General features: G+C 38.2%; 1 protein-coding gene across 1 annotated transcript; it reads left to right on the top strand.

Annotated features, from left to right (window-relative positions):
* Positions 1 to 51: 51 nt before the first annotated feature.
* On the top strand, positions 52 to 21,993 carry LOC111870734 (WW domain-binding protein 2). The gene is made up of 7 exons (XM_023863243.2): positions 52 to 265; positions 3,876 to 4,050; positions 5,624 to 5,783; positions 12,194 to 12,346; positions 16,158 to 16,298; positions 18,738 to 18,823; positions 20,995 to 21,993. Exons 1-7 carry the CDS (start codon positions 210 to 212, stop codon positions 21,040 to 21,042), a joined length of 819 nt encoding a protein of 272 aa, XP_023719011.1. The 5' UTR covers positions 52 to 209; the 3' UTR covers positions 21,043 to 21,993.
* Positions 21,994 to 22,779: the final 786 nt, after the last annotated feature.

Here is a 22,779-nt window from a genome sequence, read left to right as displayed (position 1 = left end):
TGCGCAGACTTGCGATCTGCGAGTTGCGTCACCTCCTACGTCATCATCATGTGACACGAAACAAATGTGTATGTCGGTATCTATCGGTATCTATGATACGTAAAGAGGAATGAGACGGAGAAGTTTAGCCCGTCTGGTCATTAGGGTCGTTAGTTTGGTGTAATAGTTCAAGTGATATATATCCGTGTGTTGACATTCAGTTAATTAAAATGTCTCTAAATACAGCGCACGCAAATGGAGGAGTTTTAATACATGCAGGAGAATGGTCAGTGATGTGTTATATAATATATTAATATGATGAGCGTAGAATTTTCCAGATCTGACATGTATAACCTATAATGAAATTCGCTGTTGGGTGACTTAGTGAGCATGTATCATGTAAAAGTTGTTACGACACTTGATAATCAAATTTATTACCAGTTTTGCATCGGTGTAGTTAGGCCGCTTGTCATCATATGTTGGTGTTGTATTATATTGGAAATTGTTGACCCTCGTTGACACCGTTCGAAACATCGGGGTTAAACGCGTGCCATTTGAGAAAACTGCATTTGATGTAACACATCCGAAGTAGTTTGTGCCCCATATATAATTGTGGCGTCCATTCATTACATATTTTCATCTCAAGTGGACAAAACCAAGAATTATAAATTCTTGCCCCAAGAGAAATATGTATAATATGGCAATGCAGACCACTAGTGTTATTTATTTGCTTGGGCATTGAACCACCACTCATTTCGTAACCACAACAAGGAAACTAAGTCGAAAATTACTTTTTCTTATAGTTTTTATCAGCCTGCCTTCCTAAAGAAGTCTTACGCGATTTCCATCCTTCCTGTCTGTTTGTGTATTCCCCGCTAATAACTTTTGAACGCCTGAACCAGTGTTTATGAAACTTGGTATGTATATCATGACACCTGAGCCAAAGCCTAAAATTACTTTTTGTTATAGTTTTTTTTTTTTTGGCCTGCCTTCCTAAAGTAGGTTTACGTGATCACCATCCTTCCTGTCTTTGTGTCTGTATTCCCCTCTAATAACTTTTGAAGGCCTGAACCAGGCCTTGTGAAACTTGGTATGTATATCATGACACCTGAGCCAAAGCCTAAAATTAATTTTAGTTAATAGTTTTTATCAACCTGCCTTCCTAAAGTAGGCTTACACAATCACCATCCTTCCTGTCTGTGTGTCTGTATTCCCTTCTAATAACTTGAATGCCTGAACCAGTCTTTATGAAACTTGATATATATATCATGACACCTGAGCCCATCTCAACGGCAGACTTTATAAATCCCTCCCATCAGTTTGTGTTTCTGTGTATGTGTCTCCAGTATTCCTCCTATCATTGCAAAGCAAGGGCCCACTGAAGTGTATCCCTCCTTTGGGTGCTAGGCAGCGGCTCAGTAAACACGTTCCTGCGGCAACGAATACACACTACAATAGAAGAATTTTTGTGGAATCATTTTCTATACAGTCTCTGTCATATAAAAGAGAATCTACGTATCACCCTATCGTTTGCTAAGCAACGGTTCACTTGGTAAACACGTTCCCATGGGAACAAAGAATGGTTGAAGGCATTGTTTTCTATGCAGTTCTTTTTCTTGTTCTTGTTCTTTTATTTCAAATTCAAACAGATCCAGATACAGGTTGAGAAGTAGATTCACAAACCATTGGATATAGAATGTGTCCCTTAGAACAAATGTTCCAATTAATCATATGAAATATATGTAACACAGACATAGGACATAAATGAATATGATTACAGGAACCTGAATATAAATGAAAAATGTATACAATAGAATTCCTCCAGTTTATGAAAACAGTGCAAAACCAGATATCTTCTTAAGGAACACTTAAAAATTTTAGGCGTTTGTACAAGCTCTTTTAATTCAAGTGGTAATTTATTATACATTTTAATACCCATATAGTAAACGCCATTTTGATACAATGATAGGGAGGAAGTAAGAAAATATAAATTTTCACAATGACCGTTCTGTACATTATGCCCATCATAATTATTATTACTCATGGAGCTGAGCCCTTCTGGAGGAGTCACCAATTCTGCGGCTCCTCAAGAATTTCCCAGCATTCTGTGGAACCCGAAGGTTCATTACCGTGTTCGCAAGAACCCTCCACTGGTCCCTATCCTGAGCCAGATCAATCAAATCCATACCATACCATCCCATCCTATCTCTCTTAAGATCGATTTTAATATTGTCCACCCACCTACGCCTTGGTCTTCCCAATGCCTGTCATAATTAGTAATAAAAGAATTCTATTCTGTAAAACAAATAACAGGATTGAAAATATATATTGAGATTTCAGTGGTCCATGTCATATCAAAGGAAAGTAGGCTATTCTTCCCAGAACTTCTATTTCATTTTTTGTTGCGCATGTTTATAATGTCACTAGAGCATCATGGGCTGTGGTTTTTCGGAACCTTACACAAAATTAAATGCAAGAAGCTGTTAGGATTCTGTGGATTATCATTTTACTACTAGGCACTATGGTACAAGTTGGAAGGTCACAGTATGGCTCAGGGGTTGACTTGGCCTTTAACAAAATGAGGACCAGGAATCTTTCTGGGGACAAAGGGCAGCCGGTGTGTAAGGCTGAAAACCTCACTGCCAACTGTGAGCCAATTGTCTAGAAAATATGAGACTCTCAATGTATCACCACCCTGTGGACCTCCATGGCCTGTTATAGCTTTGCGTTCACTACACGCTTTGGATTCAGAAATGTGGGCGCATAGAGGATGATTATGCTGACAGTGGAAGGAGGGGGATGGAGAGGAAGAGATTGAGAAACTGGATTTCAATCCTGCATTCTCCTTGCACATGCAATGCAGAACATCATTCTTTATGTCAGTCATAAGCAGGGCCCGGATTTTGATGACCTGAAAATATTTAAAAAATGACCTATAAAATGACTGAAAAAATCCAGAAAAATGACCTAAAATATGACCCAAAAATGTAATATGCAGGGCCCTGATTTTGATGACCTGAAAATATTCAAAAAATGACCTATAAAATGACCAAAAAATCCAGAAAAATGACCTGAGGGAGAAAAGAAAGAACACTTCGCTTCCATGTTATTCACATTTCAGAAAACATATGAAGAAAAATTCCCTAAAATGGCCAACAATGACAAGAAATGCTCTTAAAAGTCCAAAAAATACCCCAAAATGAAAAAATGACCTTAAACCTAAAAATATAAAAAAATGACAGAAAATTACCTATAAAATTTACATTTCTGTAACCAGCAGCTCATATCCGAGATTTATATATTTAGGAGTATCGCATAGGATACAAGGAAAAGAAGATGATGTGTCATCAAAATCCAGGCCCTGGTCATAAGAATACGATTGTTCTGTGTGGTCCTTTATTTGGGCCCAAAATCCAGTTATTCTGCCTTGGATTTTATTAAACACAGTGTCCATGTTATGTGAAAGTCTGTATAATATCTGGAGCCAGGATAGATCTGTTGGTATACCAACAGGCTGGACAGCCAGGGTTCAGTTCCTGGTGGGGTCAAGATTTTTCTTTACTCCAAGGTGTCCAGGCCAGTTGTAGGGCCCTCTCAGCCTTCTGTCCAATGGATACTATGAGCTCTTTGTCCATGGGTAAAGTGGCCAGGGCATGAAGCTCACTGCTCACCTCCAACTAGTTCCAAGGTCAAGAATGATGAAGCTATGCCTCCACTCCCCCATATGCCTTTGTGGCATAGTGTTTAATTAAGCACAGGTACAACTTTACCTTTTCTCATATAATGTGTAGTATAAACATACATGTCAGATTCCTGTATTTACACCAAAGTTTTCTTTGTGTAAATCATTAATTTATGTATTTAGAATAAAAATGCCATTATTGCTTTTATTTCAGCATCCTGCTGTTCTGTGATAATGTAACAATGGAATTTCATGGACAAGATCAGCCAGAGTTCAAAGGCAGTAAACACGGACGGCTGTACCTAACCACTCATCGCATGATTTTCAATGCAAAAGAATCAAGAGACAAAATGCAGTCTTTCAGTTTCCCATTTGTTACTCTTAATGATGTAAGTTTCTTATATCACATTAGCGTTATGTTTAGTGTTATGTTCTGAAATTAATTATACTACATTTTGAAATATTATGTACTGAGACTACAAAAAGAAAGGGGCATACTCCCTTATTAGAAGGTTGTGTTGCATATAAACTGTTCCTGGTTACACAGCTTCTTATTGTATTTATGATATGTTCCGGTTCTTGATGAAAATTATTTTCATAAAACTTTCTTCCTGGTATGGAAACAAAATCTGACCCAGTCTGGTTTTAAAATGAGTGAATTGGACAGGATTTGACTTCGTAAAGGCTGTCTTGCAGGATGTAATGCTGTGTAGTCTGGTAGATCATTAACAAACATTTTGAAGGCAAATACTGCCTCCATCATCAGGGTAGAAGCAGATTGATGTAGCATGTTTTAATGAGAGACTGGCTTACATGATATCACATTCAAGAATACAGTCATCTTTATAGTCACTCCCGTTAGAACGTCAGATTTTACATGATAAAGGATGGCTAATAGTTTGCAGTCACAAAATCCCAAAATCAGTGTGTTTTGTCTTATCACAGTGTAATTATTTTATGTATGAGCGACATTATTGAAAGTTATGTATTTTTCAAAAGTTTTATCGCTGAACAGAAAATTGAGAGCTTGAATTGACAGATGACACTTTACACTGTAGCTTTCAGGCTAGTGGTATGGACAATATTGCTTTCAGAAGGTTGGTCAAGGTGCTCCTTATGGCCTTCCTGCAGACTTTTTAGGATAAAGGTAATTTTGTGAAGAAGCATTTGGTTGTGTCTGGCAGGTCAGCGTCCAGCATGCACACAATTCTGTGTGCTTGCTCTTTTTGCATGGGAAGACACACATAAACTGTTGGGGCTTTGTATGTTATTTGTGGGGGGGCAAGTTTTTGCCACCCCACCCTGAATTTTTGAAAAACCTAAAATTCAAAAAACAAAGCTAAACTACCAAAGGTTACATTTTTTTTTAAATATAATCTTGAATCCTGAATACCGTAGAGTGATCAGTAAAATAATTCATAATTGTCTTTAACACAAATTTGTAACCAGTTACAGACCTGAATTTTGATTATAATTCCAATCTTGAGTTGTCATACCATGTGAGCATGAGCAGTGTCACCAGTGTTTGAGAGGTACATGCCACCTCCATCTTCCCACTCAAANTATTATTATTATTATTATTATTATTATTATGACTGTTCTGTTGTTTCCAGTGTCATCTGTATTTTTTGCACCAGACAGTACATGCAACAACACATCTAATCTAATTTCTAGAAATAACTCATTTCGAAAGTGATGTATATAATAACATAAAAATAGTTCAGTGAATTTTATACCTTTTGGTCTGGAATATTTTAAGTGAATAATTTCTAATACTGTAAGTGTGAACTGTGGATGGCAGTGCATGCAGAAGTTGCCTTAGATAATTTGTGTTAATTATCGCAGTAACAGCAATACAAGAGGCAAGCACAAATATGGGTCAGTATATGCAAAAAAAAAAAAGTAGCCAAGGTAAAATTGGATTCTCATGCACAGAGGTTTCAGTAATTCTTGTTGTTTCAGGTTGAGTTAGAGCAGCCGATGTTTGGAGCAAACTATATAAAAGGGAAGGTCCGAGCCCAGCCAAATGGAAACTGGGTTGGTGAAGCAAAGTTTAAACTCATGTTCAAATCTGGAGGAGCAATTGACTTTGGCCAAGCAATGCTGAAGGCAGCTCACATGGGTAAGTGGAACCTTTCAGTTAACTTTTCTTATTGTACAGGTTAGCCACAGACTTATTTACCTTCAGTGCATTGGGTTTGTTTCTTTCCCTTACTTATATCCTTTATACTTGTGATTTATTGGTAGCCAGGATAGTGTAGTTAGTATAGCAGTTGGCTACAGGCTGGATGACTGAGGGGTTGGAGTTTGAGTTCCAGTAGTGCCAAGAATTTTCTCTTCTGCATGTTGTCCTGACCGGCTCTGGGGCCCACCCACCAACCCACCAATCAGTATCAGGGGCCCTTTCCCTTGGGGTAAAGCGGCCAGGGCATGAAGCTCACCACTCACCTCCAACTAGTGTCAAGGTCAAGAAAACTTGGATCTGTACATCCACTCCCCCATGTTCCTGCATGACATAATGCTTAATTAAGCACAGGGACAACTTTACCTTTTTTTTTACCTTTACCTTACTTGTGTTTTATACTGTCAAAATTCAGCATTGGAGCCACTAACCTTCTTGCAAGACTATTCATGATATCTGATGAGAAAGAATAATCATATATTAAAATCCAAGTAGTACTTTATGTTGATCAAACTAAACAATTGAACATAATTCGAGAAATGTCGACAGTAATTAAAACAGAAATCGCAGGAAATTGTGCAGGGTGTCACAGGTGCATTTCAGAGAGTGCATAAAACACTTTGATATACTGGTGGCCGAAAGACCATGCCCTCTGAACTCTTTTTGTACCTTTGAAGGAGTTTATCATGTACATGTTCTTATGGAATGGGTTTCAGTCCTTCTGGAGAAACTGATAGTTTCTCAGTCACTCAAGAAATGCTGAGCATTTTGTGAAACTCAAATGTTGATTACCATGTTCACAAGAGCCCATCCACTGTTGACCCCTGTCCTGAGCCAGATGAATCCAGTGCATACACACACACACACCATATATACTATTTCTTTAAGATCCATTTTAATATTTATCCTCCCATCTTGCCCTCGATGATTTTATCATTGTGATAAAATTTGGTGAGGAGTTCAAGCCATGAAGCCTCCTATTATGTCTTCCTTCTTGGGTCCAAATGTTGTCCTCAGTCTAGAAAGATTTAGGCTGCTTAAACATTTAACATTAGAACACCCTGAATTGTTGAAGTAGAGTTTTGAATAAGGCAAGTATGTTACAGTAGTCGGTCATTATAGCTCACATTTGGATATACTGCAGCTGTGATCATGTCCCCCAGTGTGATTACACATGCTTCATGTCTTAACAAGTTTCTGTGAAATATTTTAATTACATTATAAGAGTATACTGTAACATTATTTTCCATAGTTTGCAGGTACAGAGGGTAAAGTCCATAGTCTGATATGAATGGACTGTATGTTTCTGATTTCCTCTAACCTTGGAATTGTTTTGTTCTGACAGCAGAGTTTAGTAAGCACCCATTTTACCTGATAAGGAAAAGAGGATGCTAAGCATTACTACTAAATTGTGTAGGCACAAAAGGTGCAGGCCAGAATCTCTGTGTAACAAGAAGTTCTGTGAAGACATGATCACCTGCTTCCCTTTGATATGACATGGACTGCATAGGAAACAAATGTTCAGCTATTGGAGGCAGTGTTTTTCTGTGGCCCATCCAAAAGTAATATAAACAGAACAACTTCTGGCTTTCAGAAGACAGGGTGGAGGGATACAAAGAGAGAGACAGGCTTCATGGCAATTTAATAAATTTTCTTTAAATTAAGGAAAGTAGGCTGAAAATGGCTGAATGTATAATTAGTATACAGAAAGGTAATAAATTGTACAAGCAGAATACACATAAAGAATATAGTAAAATATTTATACTTAAATGTAAATTTGAAAATAATATAGTGAAAAATAAACTGTAGATAAAATGTAAAATTTTCAGGCATGAAAAGGACTGTACATCATAAGTCAGATGTTAAATAGTGACAGCCTTTACAGAGAGTAAAAGTGAATGCAGCAGTAAACTCTAGTCAGTCATGTCACTTGTCTTGGTTTTTGCTTTGTCTTTCTGCTCCTGTACCTAGAAACAGTTGGTTATTTTGAAGGTTGGATATTTTTAACATCTGTTATTTACATTCCTTCCTAATTTGATGTTGTATGTTCTCTATGTGATGTAAACTTATGTTTGTACAAGCTGTAATAGTACTTTCTATATAACAGCTTGACAAAAAAGTGTTGCCAAGTCATTGAGAACAAAGAAAAACCCAGTAACTTTCACTTTCTCTTTCTTGTCTGCTGTAGTAAGTTGCTGCCTCACTTAGGCTTTGAGTGTAGAGTTAGGCAGAGAGAAAGTACCACACAATCTCAGGAGCTTCTCTTGTCTAATATGTCAAGAAGTACAGTGTTGTAGTTTTTTTATTATTACTATTTGTATTACTACTGCTGCTGTTTGAAGCATATGGAAAGTAAGCATTTTATTAACTGCATAGTATTGTAAAATATTAGCCAGTCATTACACTTAGGAAGTGTGTAATAGTTTATGTGTACTTTCAGACTTTGAAGTGTGATGTTTTTCTGGTATGTGATTTTTTGCCCAAGTGTCTTGTTTAGAATTATTTGAATGTTTGTTAAATAAAAATATTTGATATTGTGTATTCAACCTGAGGATTGAATTAAAGTCTTCTTGTTTGTCCAGGGTCATCTGTATTGTTAGGATAGTGAAATCTGGGAGGCTACAGTGGGTTGGGCATGTAGCTAGGAAAGTTAAGACAAGGAATGCATGCAGGATTTTGATGGGGAAACAAGTGATTTATACACACAATATAGTTATGGATTTGAATAAAAATGTGAAGTTGTCCCTGTGATTAATTAATTGAGCACTGTGCCATGGAGATATATGGGGGAGTGGAGGGTAGCTCCACCAATCTTGACCTTGGCACTAGAAGGAGGTGAGTGGTCATCTTCATGCTTCAGCTGCTTTACCCTCAGGAAGAAAGCCCCAGTTATCCATTGGAGAGGAGGCTGGGTTGGCTTCAGATTCGGCCTGGATGCTGTAGAGTAGAGAAAAATATATTGTCCCTACTGGGAATCAAATCCCAGCTACCCAGCTGTCCTGTTGCTATCCTGAATGACCTATCAGGACTCCCAATGGATTGCAATACATGTGTAATACTGTGCCTGTGTTGACACTACCTTTTGTCCTGTATCATGCTGATGACCACATTTGTGGAGAGGCTTCTGTAATGTGTTCCAAAAACAAAGGATGACATTGCAAATATTAATATTTCCCATATTCAAGCCGGAAGGTTTTGAGTTCGATTCCCACTGAGGTCAGTGGATTTTTCGATTGACCTAATCCTTCCAGCTACGCTATGGGCCTGGAGTCAGCTCAGCCTCTAATAGAAATGAGTACCAGGAATCTTCATGGGCGTAAAGGGCAGCCAGCATATAAGGCTGGCAATCTTACCACCGTCTATGAGCTGACTGTTTAAAAAAGAATGTGGGAGCCTCCACATCTCACAACCCTGTGGGCCTCCATCACCTGGGAGTAAAGGTGCCAGGGTGTGAAGCTGGCCCAAACACATTCATCTAGTGCCAAAGTTATTAGTGGAGCTATACCTCCACTTCCCCATGTACCTTCATGGCATTACATAAGTTTCAGGGAGCTGTATGTTTTCTTCCTTCAAATGTAGCCAACTTTATAGTCAGGAGAGTACCGTCAGTTGTAAGTTGATAATCGTACAGTTCTGTGGCCTTTGCATCTGATTCCTTCTTATCCACTATCTAAACATTGTCAAGCATAACCTGATTTCTTTTAAACAAAATTGTTTGAACTTGAACATATTTAAAACAAAATTGTTCGATCTTGGGTATTACATTTTGTTTTTATGCTATAAAGTCCTCTAGTATTATTAGGATACAGAATTTTGATAGGGAGATATGTTGGAAAGTAGTCACTTGGAAGAGTGAGAAGGGAAATGAAGATTGTAGTAAGATGGATCTTGCAGAAGAAGATTGTGCAGTGGTGGGCGTTGGTGTTAGAATTAGAATAGAAATAAATGTGTGTCAAACAGTCTTTGCACCATGACCAGTAATGCTTCATAATTCATCCGTGTTTATGCCAACATCAACCCTGCATCATGAGCAAAATGAATTAGGCCTCTGATTCTGATCTCTGACAATAACTAATGAACTCCACAGAGCCAGTTGCTCAGCTGCTCAAGAATTTTCCAACATTTTATGGAACCCAAAGATTGAGTACTATTTTCTCAAGAACCCTCCACTTGTCCCTATCCTGAGCCAAATCAATTCAGTCATTACCACCCCATCCCTTCTCTCTTAAGCTCCATATTAATATTATCCTTCAGCCTTTGTCCAGGTCTTCTTAGTGGTCTCTTTTCCTTCTGGCTTTCCCACCAAAATCCTTCACCATGACCCTGGGGTAGACTCATCCTCTAATACAAATGAGTACCAAGAATCTTTCTGGGGGTAAAGGGCGGCCGGCACATAATTCCAACAGCCTCACCTCCATCTGTGAGCTGATTGTATAGGAAAATATGAGAGCCTGAGCATCTCACAACCCTCTGGACTTGCACATCCTGTTACAGGGATAGCTTTACTTACTTTCTGTAAGGTATAGGCCCAGGTGTCTGGTGAGAACAATGAGAAGCTTCAGTCAGGATACCTAATGTCCCACTCATTTGAACCAGGGGCCTCCTAAATGGGAAAGAGTAGTGCTAACCACACTACATGGTATTCAGTGAATCCATTCAGCTGGAACAGGTTAGGTTTTATTAAAGAGAAATTATATTTGTAAACAGAACTGTGTTAATGCACACTTATGTGCTTATACTGACATCATCCCATCTTAAATAATAATAATAATAATAATAATAATAATGATGATGATGATGATAAAGTAGATGTTTGCTATATTGGTTGTGTTCGGCAGGTTAGTAGAACAGTAATGCTCAGAACTTATATTTTTGAAATACCTGGTTTGAATCTCAACCAAATTACCAGCTGTCCTGATGGATTTACCATGATTCTCCTTATTCTCTCCTGATAATACCTGGCAATAAACCATGGCTGCCTTGCCTTCTCACTAATCACAATTGTCTTCACGTTGTTATTTAATGCTAAATAACACCTCTGTAATTTAAATGTTATTGTATTATATTTGAGTATCACAATGTTGTATTACTTTGTAAGATAGATCTACAATGTATACCTCCTTTAAATAACAGTAGTTTACAGCAGCAAGTTTATTTGCATTCTGTGGTTTCATAACTTCATTTTTGAACTCTGGTTATTTATGGTCTACTTCAACATATATTCCACTTAAAGATAGGTGGTGATGGGTCATATTAAAAATCTGAAGCTTGCATTAAGGCATGGCTCTCCAGTTTGCAACAGACTAGGTTTTTTTTTTTTTTTTTTTTTTTTTGTGGTCCATGAGAGTAGCCTTTTGTTCCCCAAAATATGTGTAAATGCTTCCATTTTCTTTAAAGAAGGTGACAGATTTTGTTGAAAAAAATTTACAAAAGGTGCTTACCAATATTCCATGTATTTTTTAAATTCATTTCACAACACATAGTAACTTACAAAAGTGTGGTATCATGCATGCAATACCGATGCAATCAGCAAACCTTCATGATATGATTTGTAAACATTGTTGACATGGCAGCACTGCCTGGTGACCTCATTATGTGCTTAGCTTGGTTACATTGCCTGACTGCGTGGATTAAAACAGCATTCTGTTTCTTAGTGAAAAGAAAAATAAGTTTCTCCTAAACCAATCCTATGTGGGTTCCTGTCGCTGTGGTATGACATTCATAGGTGGAGGTGGCTGCCTTCATATATGGAAGGTAGATGGAAATGTGTTGAATAAATATGTGCATCCACTACGGATTGGTCCTCTCTCTGTGTTGTAGTTGTGCATGAAGCTAAAAGTCTGTCTCCGTCAGAATTAGTTTATTGAATTAAATACATTGCCATTAGGCATAGTGTATAAGTGTTCGAGAACAAAGTACTGCAGATAATGCTCTTGTGTAAGAGAGGGGAACAGTAGAAAATTCAACAAGGAGCTCCACGGTTCTCCTTTCTCATATATGTAATATATATATGAGAAGGTATTGTGATGATGAAAAATACTGATCTCAAGATTTTGACAGTTTTACAGGCTTTCAGGTGCCACTGAATCTGAAAAAGTGATTCTTGGAATGATGTTTATATGTCTGTCCATCAGTGTGCATGACATGTGCCTCTCTTATACCAGAACACTTGGGGGATTCTCTTCATATTCAGTATTTGAGTGTTCACCATCATAAGTTGGTGCACAGTGAATATTGAAGTTCTAGGTATGAAAAAGGGCCACTCAACAGTGACAGTTATGAATACAGTGTTTATAGTTCTATGAAAGGACAGCATGTATTTTTTTCTTAATTAAATTTATTTTTTGTAGCATCCAGAGGAGGTTCCCCAAGGGATGCTCCACCACCATATGCACCCCCCATGGGACCCTGGTATGCAGCTCCGCCTCCAGCATATGCACCATCTCCTGCTGGTTACTATGGATGGATGCCCCCCACTCATGCATTCCCCGACATACCACCCCGTAAGTATGGCTCTTGAAATGCAGCTGAATATACAGATATAAGAAAAATGCCTATATCAAGGATGGGAATTTGAAATCTTAATATTAATACTAAATTTACAAACAAACACGCTGATATTAAGGGTACATACTCTGGAATATGATGCTGTATGGTCTGTCAGAAGTTCATCAACAATTTGGAGGAACGTACTGCCTCCATTTTCAAGGGCAAACAGTAAACCAAGCAGTAACCAGCAAGGAACGGCCTGGCTGGTTACTTAGTTCGCTTATTCTTCAGTTCTGAAGATGAAAGTTTGTTCCTCTGAACATGAAATGTCTGCCAGGCTTCATGGCATCACATTTAGGAAGGTAGCTGCTGCTTTGAGAACCTGAAATCCAGCATGTCAGTATTAACTGTGAATTCTGATATGGTCAGGAAAAGCTACTGCATGATATTTAGTCCTCTAGGTTCTCTCTCCCCCTCCCCCCATCAGGCAGGTGTTGTCTTGCAGACTGGCTGACATTAACCTGTTAGCACTGAACAATATCAGTCAGTGTAACTTCATGAGGAATTCTTTAATTTATACCTGCCTGCCTGTTTGTGCTGCTACATTTCAATATTATTTTATTTCTGTGTCTTCTTTGATATATATCAGAGGGGCCCACAGGAAAACATAGGGCTTCCATCTGTTTATAAGATGAAATAGAAGCAGAATCTAAGTGAGAACTTAAAAACGTCTTGGAGTTTTGGTGTGGGTGTGTGGACAGGGCAAGCTAGCTACATCTTGGGCATAATGTTAGTCAGCAGTGAGGCCAGAACAAAAGGGACAGCACCACTACTGAATCATACATTCCAAGTGCTATCGCAGTATCCAAGGCCATGCCAGTGATCTTGATTTGAACACACCCTTGTGATTAACTAAGAACTTGATTAGTACTGTTGTCTGGGATTTGATGCTCCATTGTCCAGCAGAAGTGCACTGATACTGTGGAGGAACATTCATGCAAGCTTGACCCTTCCTTCATGCTGGTTGCTGGGTGGGCTGGTTCTTTGACCCTGAACATGGAGCCACTAAATTCCCCTGAAATGGTGAGCTTTTACCAGACTACACTGCATCACATTCCAGAAGGTAGTACTTTTCATGGTCACTGCTGTGAGGACTTCAGCTCAAACTAAGATCAAGGACATTCTTGTTTTTCATGGCCTACCACATAATTTACATTTATGCAGTGTGTTAATGCAGGACAGTTCACTGCTACAGTAACCCAAATTTCGTAATGCCATTGAGAAATGTGATGCTTACAAAACTTTTTTTTATATTTCAAGCACGAGATATGCTAAGAGTGATAATTTAGTTTGTATATTTTATGAAGAGTTAGCACCTCACTTTAAAGAGTCAACAGTCATTTATAGGTATTTTTAACCTCTTTTTAGCTAGAATATAAATTGCTGCTTTGACATGAATATTAATCAATCTACAGAGAATTTAGACTAATTTGTCGTCATCGTCGTTTTTGTTGCTGCTGCTGCTGCAGTTTGAAGCTTTCATAGCGACTATGTATCCTGTGTTTTGGAGACTCTCCATTTCCATTATTTGGGGGGAGGTTGATATGATGTGTGTTGCATCAGTGTTGGTTTCGATGTAGCAGATCAACCACTGATCAGACCTTTTGAATTCATCAGATACTGGAGAAAGAATGGGAGTACAATGAGCAAGTATATCATCTATTCGTAGACTTCAAGAAAGCCTATGATTCAGTTAGGAAGGAAGTATTGTACAATATTCTGATAAGAGTTTGGGGTACCCATGATACTATGTAGGCTAATTAAAATGTTAAATGATATAATGATAAAAACTCCGTCTCAAGTGCAAACAATAAATTTTGTGTCTTTGATCTTGTTCCCCTACACTACATGTTTCGGCCTCAGACGGCCATCATCAGGTGTATAACACTCACGTCGCTGTCACACTGCACCCAGATCAAAATTTAACATTTAAAAACACTTTCCTTGTTATTATCAACTTCTACTTCGTTGATAACAAACCAGACAGTTATCAACGAAGTAGAAGTTGATAATAACATGGAAAGTGTTTTTAAATGTTAAATTTTGATCTGGGTGCAGTGTGACAGCGACGTGAGTGTTATACACCTGATGATGGCCGTCTGAGGCCGAAACATGTAGTGTAGGGGAACAAGGTCAAAGACATAAAATATATTGTTTGCACTTGAGACGGAGTTTTTATCATTATATCATTTATCGTATGGAGTGCAACAGGATGCTTAAATATAATATAATTAAAATGTGTTTAAATGAAATTTATAGTAAAGTCCGTATAGGTAAACATTTACGAGTATCTGATAATTTTCCTATCCAGAATGGTCTAAAATGAGGAGATACTTTATTGCCACTACTTTTCAACTTTGCTTTAGAATATGACATTAGGAAGGTCCAGGAAAACCGGGTGGGGCTGAAATTAAATGGCACACATCAGCTGCTGGTCTATGCTGATGATGTGAATCTACTGGTTGATAATATAGATACCTTAAGGAAAAACACACAAACTTTAATGGATGCTAGTAAGGAGGTTGATCTAGAGGTAAATGCAGAGAAAACTATGTATATGTTGCTACCTTGTCACAAGAATGCAGGGCAGAATAATAACCTGAAGCTAGCTAAAAGATGTTTTGAAAATGTGGCACATTTCATATATTTGGAAATAACTCTTAACAAATCAAAACCTGATTCAAGAGGAAATTAAGAAGAGATTGAACACAGGTAATGCTTGCTACTATTCAGTCTGGAACCTTTTGTCTTCTTCTCTGCTGTCTGAAAGAATGAAAATTAGAATCTACAAAACTATAATTTTGCCTTTGGTTCTGTATGAGTGTGAAACTTGGTCTCAGACATTAAGGGAGGAACATAGACTGAGGGTGTTTGAGAACAGGGTAATGAGGAGAATATTTGGATCAAAGAGAGACGGAGTAATGGAGGTTGGAGAAAACTACATAATGAGGAGCTTCATTACTTGTACTCTTCACCAAGTATCATCAGAACGCTCAAATCAAGGAGGATGAGATGGGCAGGGCACTCACCATGAATGGGGGAGAAGAATGCATGTAGGATATTGGTGGGAAAGCCAGTAGGAAAGAGACCACTAGGATGTAGGTGGATGGGCAGAATGAAAATGGATCTTAGAGGGATGGGATGGATTGGATTGATCTGGCTCAGGATAGGGACCAGTGGAGGGCTCTTGTGAACATAGTAATGAAGCTTCAGGTTCCATAAAATGCTGGGAAGTTCTTGAGTAGCTGCACAAGTGGCGACTTCTCAAGAAGGGCTCAGCTCCACGAGTGAGTGAGTCCATTCACACAACAGTGTGCTGTAGGCTGACCGACTGGAGTCACATGGTCAGGAAGGACCAGCACAAAGCAACATGGATTTGGGGTGATGATGACTCTCTGACTCAGGCACTGTTACCGTCACATTCCATGCTGGGAGAAGACACCAGTGGCCATCTGATTCCACTCACTGTTCCCTCCTGAGTTCGTGCTGGGCAAACCAGAGCATACTGTGTTGCAGACACAGCATTCATCAAATCATGATGAGGAAGCCAGTCACTAAAAACAGCACCATATTGACATGGCTGAGCACCTAGAAAAGCTTCACTTCAAGTTATAAACTTATTTGGGATACATATTTTTCTTATGTTGCATTTGTGTGATGTGATAGATCTGTTATGAGAGCTTAAACATTGAGACTTGCCAAAACCTGAAACATTTATATGTCTGATTTGGGAGTATTCCACTTTTTGGTGCTTGGTTGTTACAGCAAATTCAGTGTATATGACTGATATGCCACCCCCATACCCTGGTATCAATGCCTACAATGGTTATGCAGCTGCATCAGCGCCACCACCTGGAGCTGTTGGCTTCACCCAGCCACCACCAGCTGGATCACAGTCTGCAGCTGGTAAGTGCCACCAGCCCTAAACTAAAGCCTGAGCCCTTGCACAGGTTGGGAATTGTAACCAGAAAATAACTGTTTACTTTATTATTGTATTTTCTGTAAACTCCAACATGGATGTAAATTTACTGCTGTATGATGAGATTCTAAAGGGTCTGACAATGGACAAAGTCTGAAAACCCAGTAATTCTCATTATTACTGCTGTATGTTGTAAGAGAAAAACAAAGCAGAGCCACTAGTAATTAAACGTTTCTTTATATAAGCAATTGTTATATTAACACTTCACTGTAATTTGACTGTTTTTCAAATAAGACTGATTGAAAAACACCTATTGTTTGAAAGAGGTTTCTCTTCCAAGGCTTAAAACATAGCTTAATTATACTTTTGCCTACTTACTTTGTGGATTGAACAGAATTAGAAAACTAAGTTTGGAATTATCACCAACATCAGTAAGTTCTTCACACACTACACTATTACAAAAGCATTTACCAAGACCATAGAATGTTGTGCTTCAGTAAAGTGCTTCCATTTCATAGCAATTTGTAGAAATATGTGAACACATAGGCACTCTAAATCAATTTGTAATTTGTAGGATCTGAGGTTCTCACAGCGGTGGTTAGGAAGGGTGTATAATACTGTGTAGTCTGTTGAAAGTCAGCTGACTTTTCAGAAGAACGTATCACCCACATCTTCAGGATTGAATAAGCCAAGGAAGATACCAACATGAAAGCAGTTGTCAAGCTGAGTAATTGGCTGACCAGACATTTTGTATTATATTAGGAGTAGAAAGCAATGGACAGATATCGGGAAATACTCCTTTGTAAATAGGACCATACAGCTCTGGAACCAACTACCTGCAGATGCTTTAGGTACTCTGTCCTGTAAACCAAGCAATTTTAGGCAAAGGGTTAGGAAAGTGATAAATGAGGCGAAGTGAAGTTGGGGTGGAAATAATTAAAAAGAAAAAAAATTGCACTGAAGTGAAGTGAAGTGAAGTGAAGTGAATGACATTACGCATCCATGACTGTTGGTTTCCTTTTGTTTGTGTTTTGGGTGTTGTATTTTTTTTCTTCTCTCTCTCTCTCTGTAATTGTTGTANATATATATATATATATATAGAAAGCAGGACGATAATGGAAGAGTGGACCTCAGCTCACTTTGGCTCACTGTGGGAACACAGTGAAACCACTAGGGTATATCACAACCATCAAGTGAACCAGTAGGAGACTAGAACACCTGCTTTCAAGCTGGTATCCTGCTTGGCTTATTTAACCCTGAAGATGGAGGCGGTATGTTTCTCTGAAATATAGGTTGACTTTCAACGGACTGCACGGCATTATATCCCAGAAGATAGTACCCTTCATATGTAATTTGCTGAATTACTGTGAACTTTCTTCACAGTTTAGATGCTTTCGGGCTTACAAATCTTGTACTTACTGGAATCATTTGGAATGATATAGAAATAAGCTAATAGTGGAACTACATTTCTTCAGGTATAAGACCAATTGGTTATACTTATGTCTTCCATATGCATTACTTCTTATCCACAGTCTTCCACCCCACACCAACAACAAACATTGAACAAGAACAGGAAAATCAAACCAAAACAGAACTTCAACAAGCACAGAATAAGAATTTGAAGAAAAAACAACAAACATCAAAACAATTCCTTTCCTCCAGGCAAATGCTTCAATAGTACCTCATTTAAACCAAGACTGCTTCCTTCCAAATTCTATCCAATACATCAGTCATCCTACCATCTGACATTGTATAACCTCAATACTGAAGCATCATTGAGTATGATCAACTGATTGACCTGTTCAGTGGCAGAGAACTAAAGGAGAAGTTCTGTGAAGTGTGCCAATTATTTTGGACAGTTATGTGATTCCAAATGCAACAGATTAAAAGATTTTGGAAAGATATTACCAGTTTTTGCATCCACATGCAACCGTGGACAGTACATTAAAGATGTGATTGAACAGATCAGGTTTAAGAGTACGGATGACAGATGAACAACTGGCTACAGTTTTATACCTTGCAACATCAGCATTTAGATCAGATATTGGAAAAAGATGCCACCAACTGTAAGCAGCACCATCTGTCACATTAATTTTGCAACTGTTGATTGATAATGAGTCATATCATTTAGGCAGTTACCAGTGTTAGTTGAAGATACTTAAAAAATATGTTTACCCCTCATTGGCATAATATGACCTCTTTCTCAGTGAAACGTGTAATTTATCATTTGACCTTTGAATTAAAATGATCACCCACCTCTGGTTTAGGCTTATTATTCTGTCCGACCAATATCAGAAAGTGGAAGAACCAGATAACAAACTGAAGCACTATCACTTCAGGCATGATGGTTGCTGAGTAGGAGCATGCTAGTACATCACTCACATCCAGTTGCTTACAGGTGTGATAGGGCATTGTTCATATTTCAGATGCAAAAGCAGCTGAAGCAGCTCAGAGTGCTTACTATGACCCCAATCGACCACAGTGCGCCTATGTTCCACCACCCGCATATTATGTAAGTACCAAATGCTAACCAGCGAGCTTGTTTGAGAGTTTAATATGGTAGGAAATGTAAAACGGTCCTAGTAACAGGCTGTGGAGGCCGCATAGAGTTGTGAGCTGTTGAGGCTCCAACATTTTCTAGACAGTTCACTCACAGATGAAAGTGAGGGTGTAAGCCTTACATGCTGGGAAGATTCCTAGTACTCGTTTCTGTTAGAGGCTGAGTTGATCGCAGGGCTATATAGTGCAGCTGGAAGGATTAGATAAATTGAAAAATCCAGTGACCTCACTGAGAATTGAACTGGTGACTTTCCAGCTTGTGGCTTAGTGCCCCAAGTTTAATACAGTGCAATTTTAAAGTCTCACAAGTGAAACAAGTTATCACGTGCTACACATTGTACTTGCTGCTACTTGGTGGTCAGTGAAGGCCAGTGTCAACACCTTTAATGGTTTTAAATTGATGTACAGATATTCCTTTATGTTTGTATACGTAGTATATATGCAGATGCTTAAAATAGTACACTTCATTGCACTTGTGCCAATTCAAAATCACCCTGTATTCGAAAGTCTCACATGTACACGACATGACATGCTGCACTGGTCAAGTTTACCAACTTTGGCTATGGCAAATATCATAAAAATCTAACTCCATCATATAGAGTATTTTCTTGAGAAGCAAATACTTTATGTACTTTGTAAGATTTGAGGCTTTCACGGTGGTGACTATGAAGAAAGCAGTCTTCTGGGATTTGGCACCGTGTATGTGTGGTGTTAATCTGCAAGCAAAGAGACCATGAGAAACACCGTGTCTCACGGTCTCTTCGCTTGCAGATTTCTTATATTTTTTCTTCTACCCTGAAGATGGAGGCGATACGTTCCTCCGAAACGTCGGTTAACACCACATATACACGGTGCCAAATCACAGAAGACTGCTTTCTTCACTTTATGTACTTGCTCAGTCAATCACATTCTCTGCCTTGCATGGAACCCAAAAGGTTCAATATTATTAGTATTTAATGTACTATACAGAACTATTCGGCTTATTTTTTACTCTGTCCATCGTCTGGTATATATAAGACAAAAAAGCACAATTCGGAGACTGGATCTGTCTCCATCCTCAGGTGGATGGGGCAGGATAGATGTACTCAGTTGGGCCCATTAGAAGGAGCTAGTCTCAATCACTGGCTGTCCACCTGAGGACGAAGACAGATCCAGTCTCCGAAACGTTGTGGGTTTTTTTTGTCTTATATATACCAGATGATGGATAGAGTCCAAAATAAGCCTAATAGTTCTATACAGCCATCATCAGAATCCTTTCACATCTATTTAATGTATTAGCCTTTGGGATGTGATGTAGCCTGGTAGAAGTTTACCACTGTTTCTGCTTGCTGGTTATTTCCTCAACTTACTCTTCAGCCCCAAAAACACAGGCAGTACATGCCTCTGAAATGCAGCTGAACTTCTGCAGGACATCACAGCATCATCCCAGTGCTCAGAGGAGGTTATCACTGAATCCTTTGCTCAGCCAGACGAAGGCTCCACATCATGCCCTTTTTATTTGAGATCCATTTTGATACTATCCTACTACCAGTACCTAAGGATTCCCATTTGGGATCTATACCTTCAGATTTCCTGATTCAAATTTTGTACACATTATCATCTTTCCTATGCATGCTACATGCTGTTTTCATATCATCTTCCTCAGTTTTATTACACAAATAATGCGTGATACATAGTACATATTATGAAGCTCCTCATGCAGTTTTCTTCATCCACTTGTTTCTTTTCGTCAAAGTATTCTCCTTAGCACTCTATTCTCAAACCCCCCTCAAGTCTGTACTCTGCTCTTGTGGTGAGAGGCCAAGTTTCATACTTATACAAAGCAGCAGGTAAAAGTATAGTTCTGTAACCACATTATGGCCTCCTGGGATGTGACATCTGATGTTTTGGAGGAACCTAGTGCTTCCATGTTCAAAATAGGGCCACGAATCTCATATAGCTCTCTTCGTGCTTCCATCTTTACATTTCTACATAGGATATGATAAACTTATATGTCATGTACATTAATGTATATATGTAATTTTTCCCATTGTCCACTTGGTTGATCTTTCTGTATGAACAGAGTTTTCCTTGGAATTTAATCTTCAGCATAGTTCATAACATGACATACTGTTCTTCTTTCAGGAGTCCCCGCCAACATACCAGGCAGCAACGGCCAAGAAAGACCAGTAAACTGACCTACCTAACCCCCCCCCCACAACATAATTTTCTCATAGAACCCTTAATGCTTCTCTGAAGAATGTGTCAATAAAGCAGATTCACTGAAGTTTGTTTTTACACTGTTAATTCACACAAACTACCAGTTTCTTTATTCTTTTGGGGGAGTTAGGATGTCACTGCTGTAATGTTCAGGTGTAGGAATTAAACGAAACAATATCAGATTAATCGTGAGGATAGCTTTAAGAGACATTTGTGATTTATTGATGCTTTTCACATATTTAGACCTTTCGGTATATACAAATTTTAAAGTATCTTTTGCTACATTTTTTCACTGAACATTTTTATTAGTTTGCAAAAGATAATTTTCCCTAGTGAAAATTAACTGTCTAAGATTTCATGCTGACTTTCAGTGGAGGTGAAAGATGGAATTAAAAATCTATGTATACTACTGAGAAGTTACTTGAAGGATCTGCAATAGTTATGTAAGTTTTGAGAGTGTGGGCAGAGAACTGAGAAGCTGTGTTACTAGTGTTGGGGCCCAGGTTTCACAACCTTAATATTGGATAAAGGATTGTAATTCTGGTTTTAAATACTGAGTGTTAAGAGTTAATAATTTTAACTCATTGTTCTTTGTTACATTCCTTCATGCTCTGTTTGTGAAACCTTTTCAGTTCCAAACTATATATATTCATGCTGTACTAAATATATTGTAGTATACTCGTATGTATGGCAATATGTTATCTGCAGTACAGGAAGATGTTATGTAAAATAGGATACAATATAATTTTCTTTTGTTATTATTATGGATACTGGCATACTGTTTCAAAGCTAGAAACATACACTTTGCTTGAATTCTGTAAAAATTAAATAGTAATACTTTCGTCACGGCACCATTAGCAGTATGAATGTTATTACTATTTTATTGTATATTAAATGTTTAAATATATGCAAGTATGTAACATCTTGTGTCTTAATATTGTTTACATCAGGGGTGAAAGAAGGCTGGTGATTACTATGCATAATGTAAATTTCTCAGACATTTAATACAAATATAGTTGTACCTTTTACTGTAGAAAAAAAGTGTTACTCAGCCAGCCAAGTGCTGTCAGAGATGGAAGTCCCCAACTTAGACTGAGGATGTGGTAATGTACTCCCAGTTTAAGGCTGTTACGTACCACAAGGCAGTGACAGAATATTGAGCAGTGGCAGAATGACAGCGATAAAAACCAGAAGGACCTGCTCCAGTACCACTTCTGGTCACCAACTCTGCAGTGAGAAGCAAACACCTACAATCTAACTGCTAAGCTATGGCAAAGCCTGCATATTACATTGAATATACAGCAAACCCTGGCTCGTTACAACAGGGTGTCCACTATAACAGAATGAAGGAGTATTCACAGAAGTACATCACAGGATACACAGCCAATACATATAATAAACGTAGGAAATCACAATGTGATTACATAAGGATTTTATATTGGGTTTCTTTTTCGTTTTATATAGTTTCCTAACTACAAAACCTCAGTGCCTCGACATATCTAAAAATTCTTAATTGTACACAGCCAGATTTTTTGTTATATCCCAGGTTTGTTATGTGAGGGTTTACTGTATTGTCATTCTATCCTGCCTTTGTATTGGAGAACATAACATTCAAGTTATGAACTAGATACATTTATCTTGCACTAGTATTAAAACTGACAAATGGAAATTGCCATTCTGTGAAGCTGTTTTGGGAGTAAATTTTTGCAG

The sequence above is a fragment of the Cryptotermes secundus genome, unplaced genomic scaffold (assembly GCF_002891405.2).
Source record: "Cryptotermes secundus unplaced genomic scaffold, Csec_1.0 scaffold1823, whole genome shotgun sequence".
In the NCBI taxonomy this organism is placed as follows: domain Eukaryota; kingdom Metazoa; phylum Arthropoda; class Insecta; order Blattodea; family Kalotermitidae; genus Cryptotermes; species Cryptotermes secundus.
Note: the sequence above shows the minus strand (reverse complement) of the source record. Positions and strands in the feature narration are given on the sequence as shown.

Excerpts from the sequence above, each read along its gene's own strand:
- LOC111870734 (XM_023863243.2), top strand. The coding sequence starts at position 210 with ATGTCTCTAAATACAGCGCACGCAAATGGAGGAGTTTTAATACATGCA. Across the intron at positions 5,784-12,193 it reads GCTGAAGGCAGCTCACATGG|CATCCAGAGGAGGTTCCCCA; the intron begins GTAAGTGGAACC and ends TATTTTTTGTAG. Across the intron at positions 12,347-16,157 it reads ATTCCCCGACATACCACCCC|CAAATTCAGTGTATATGACT; the intron begins GTAAGTATGGCT and ends TGGTTGTTACAG.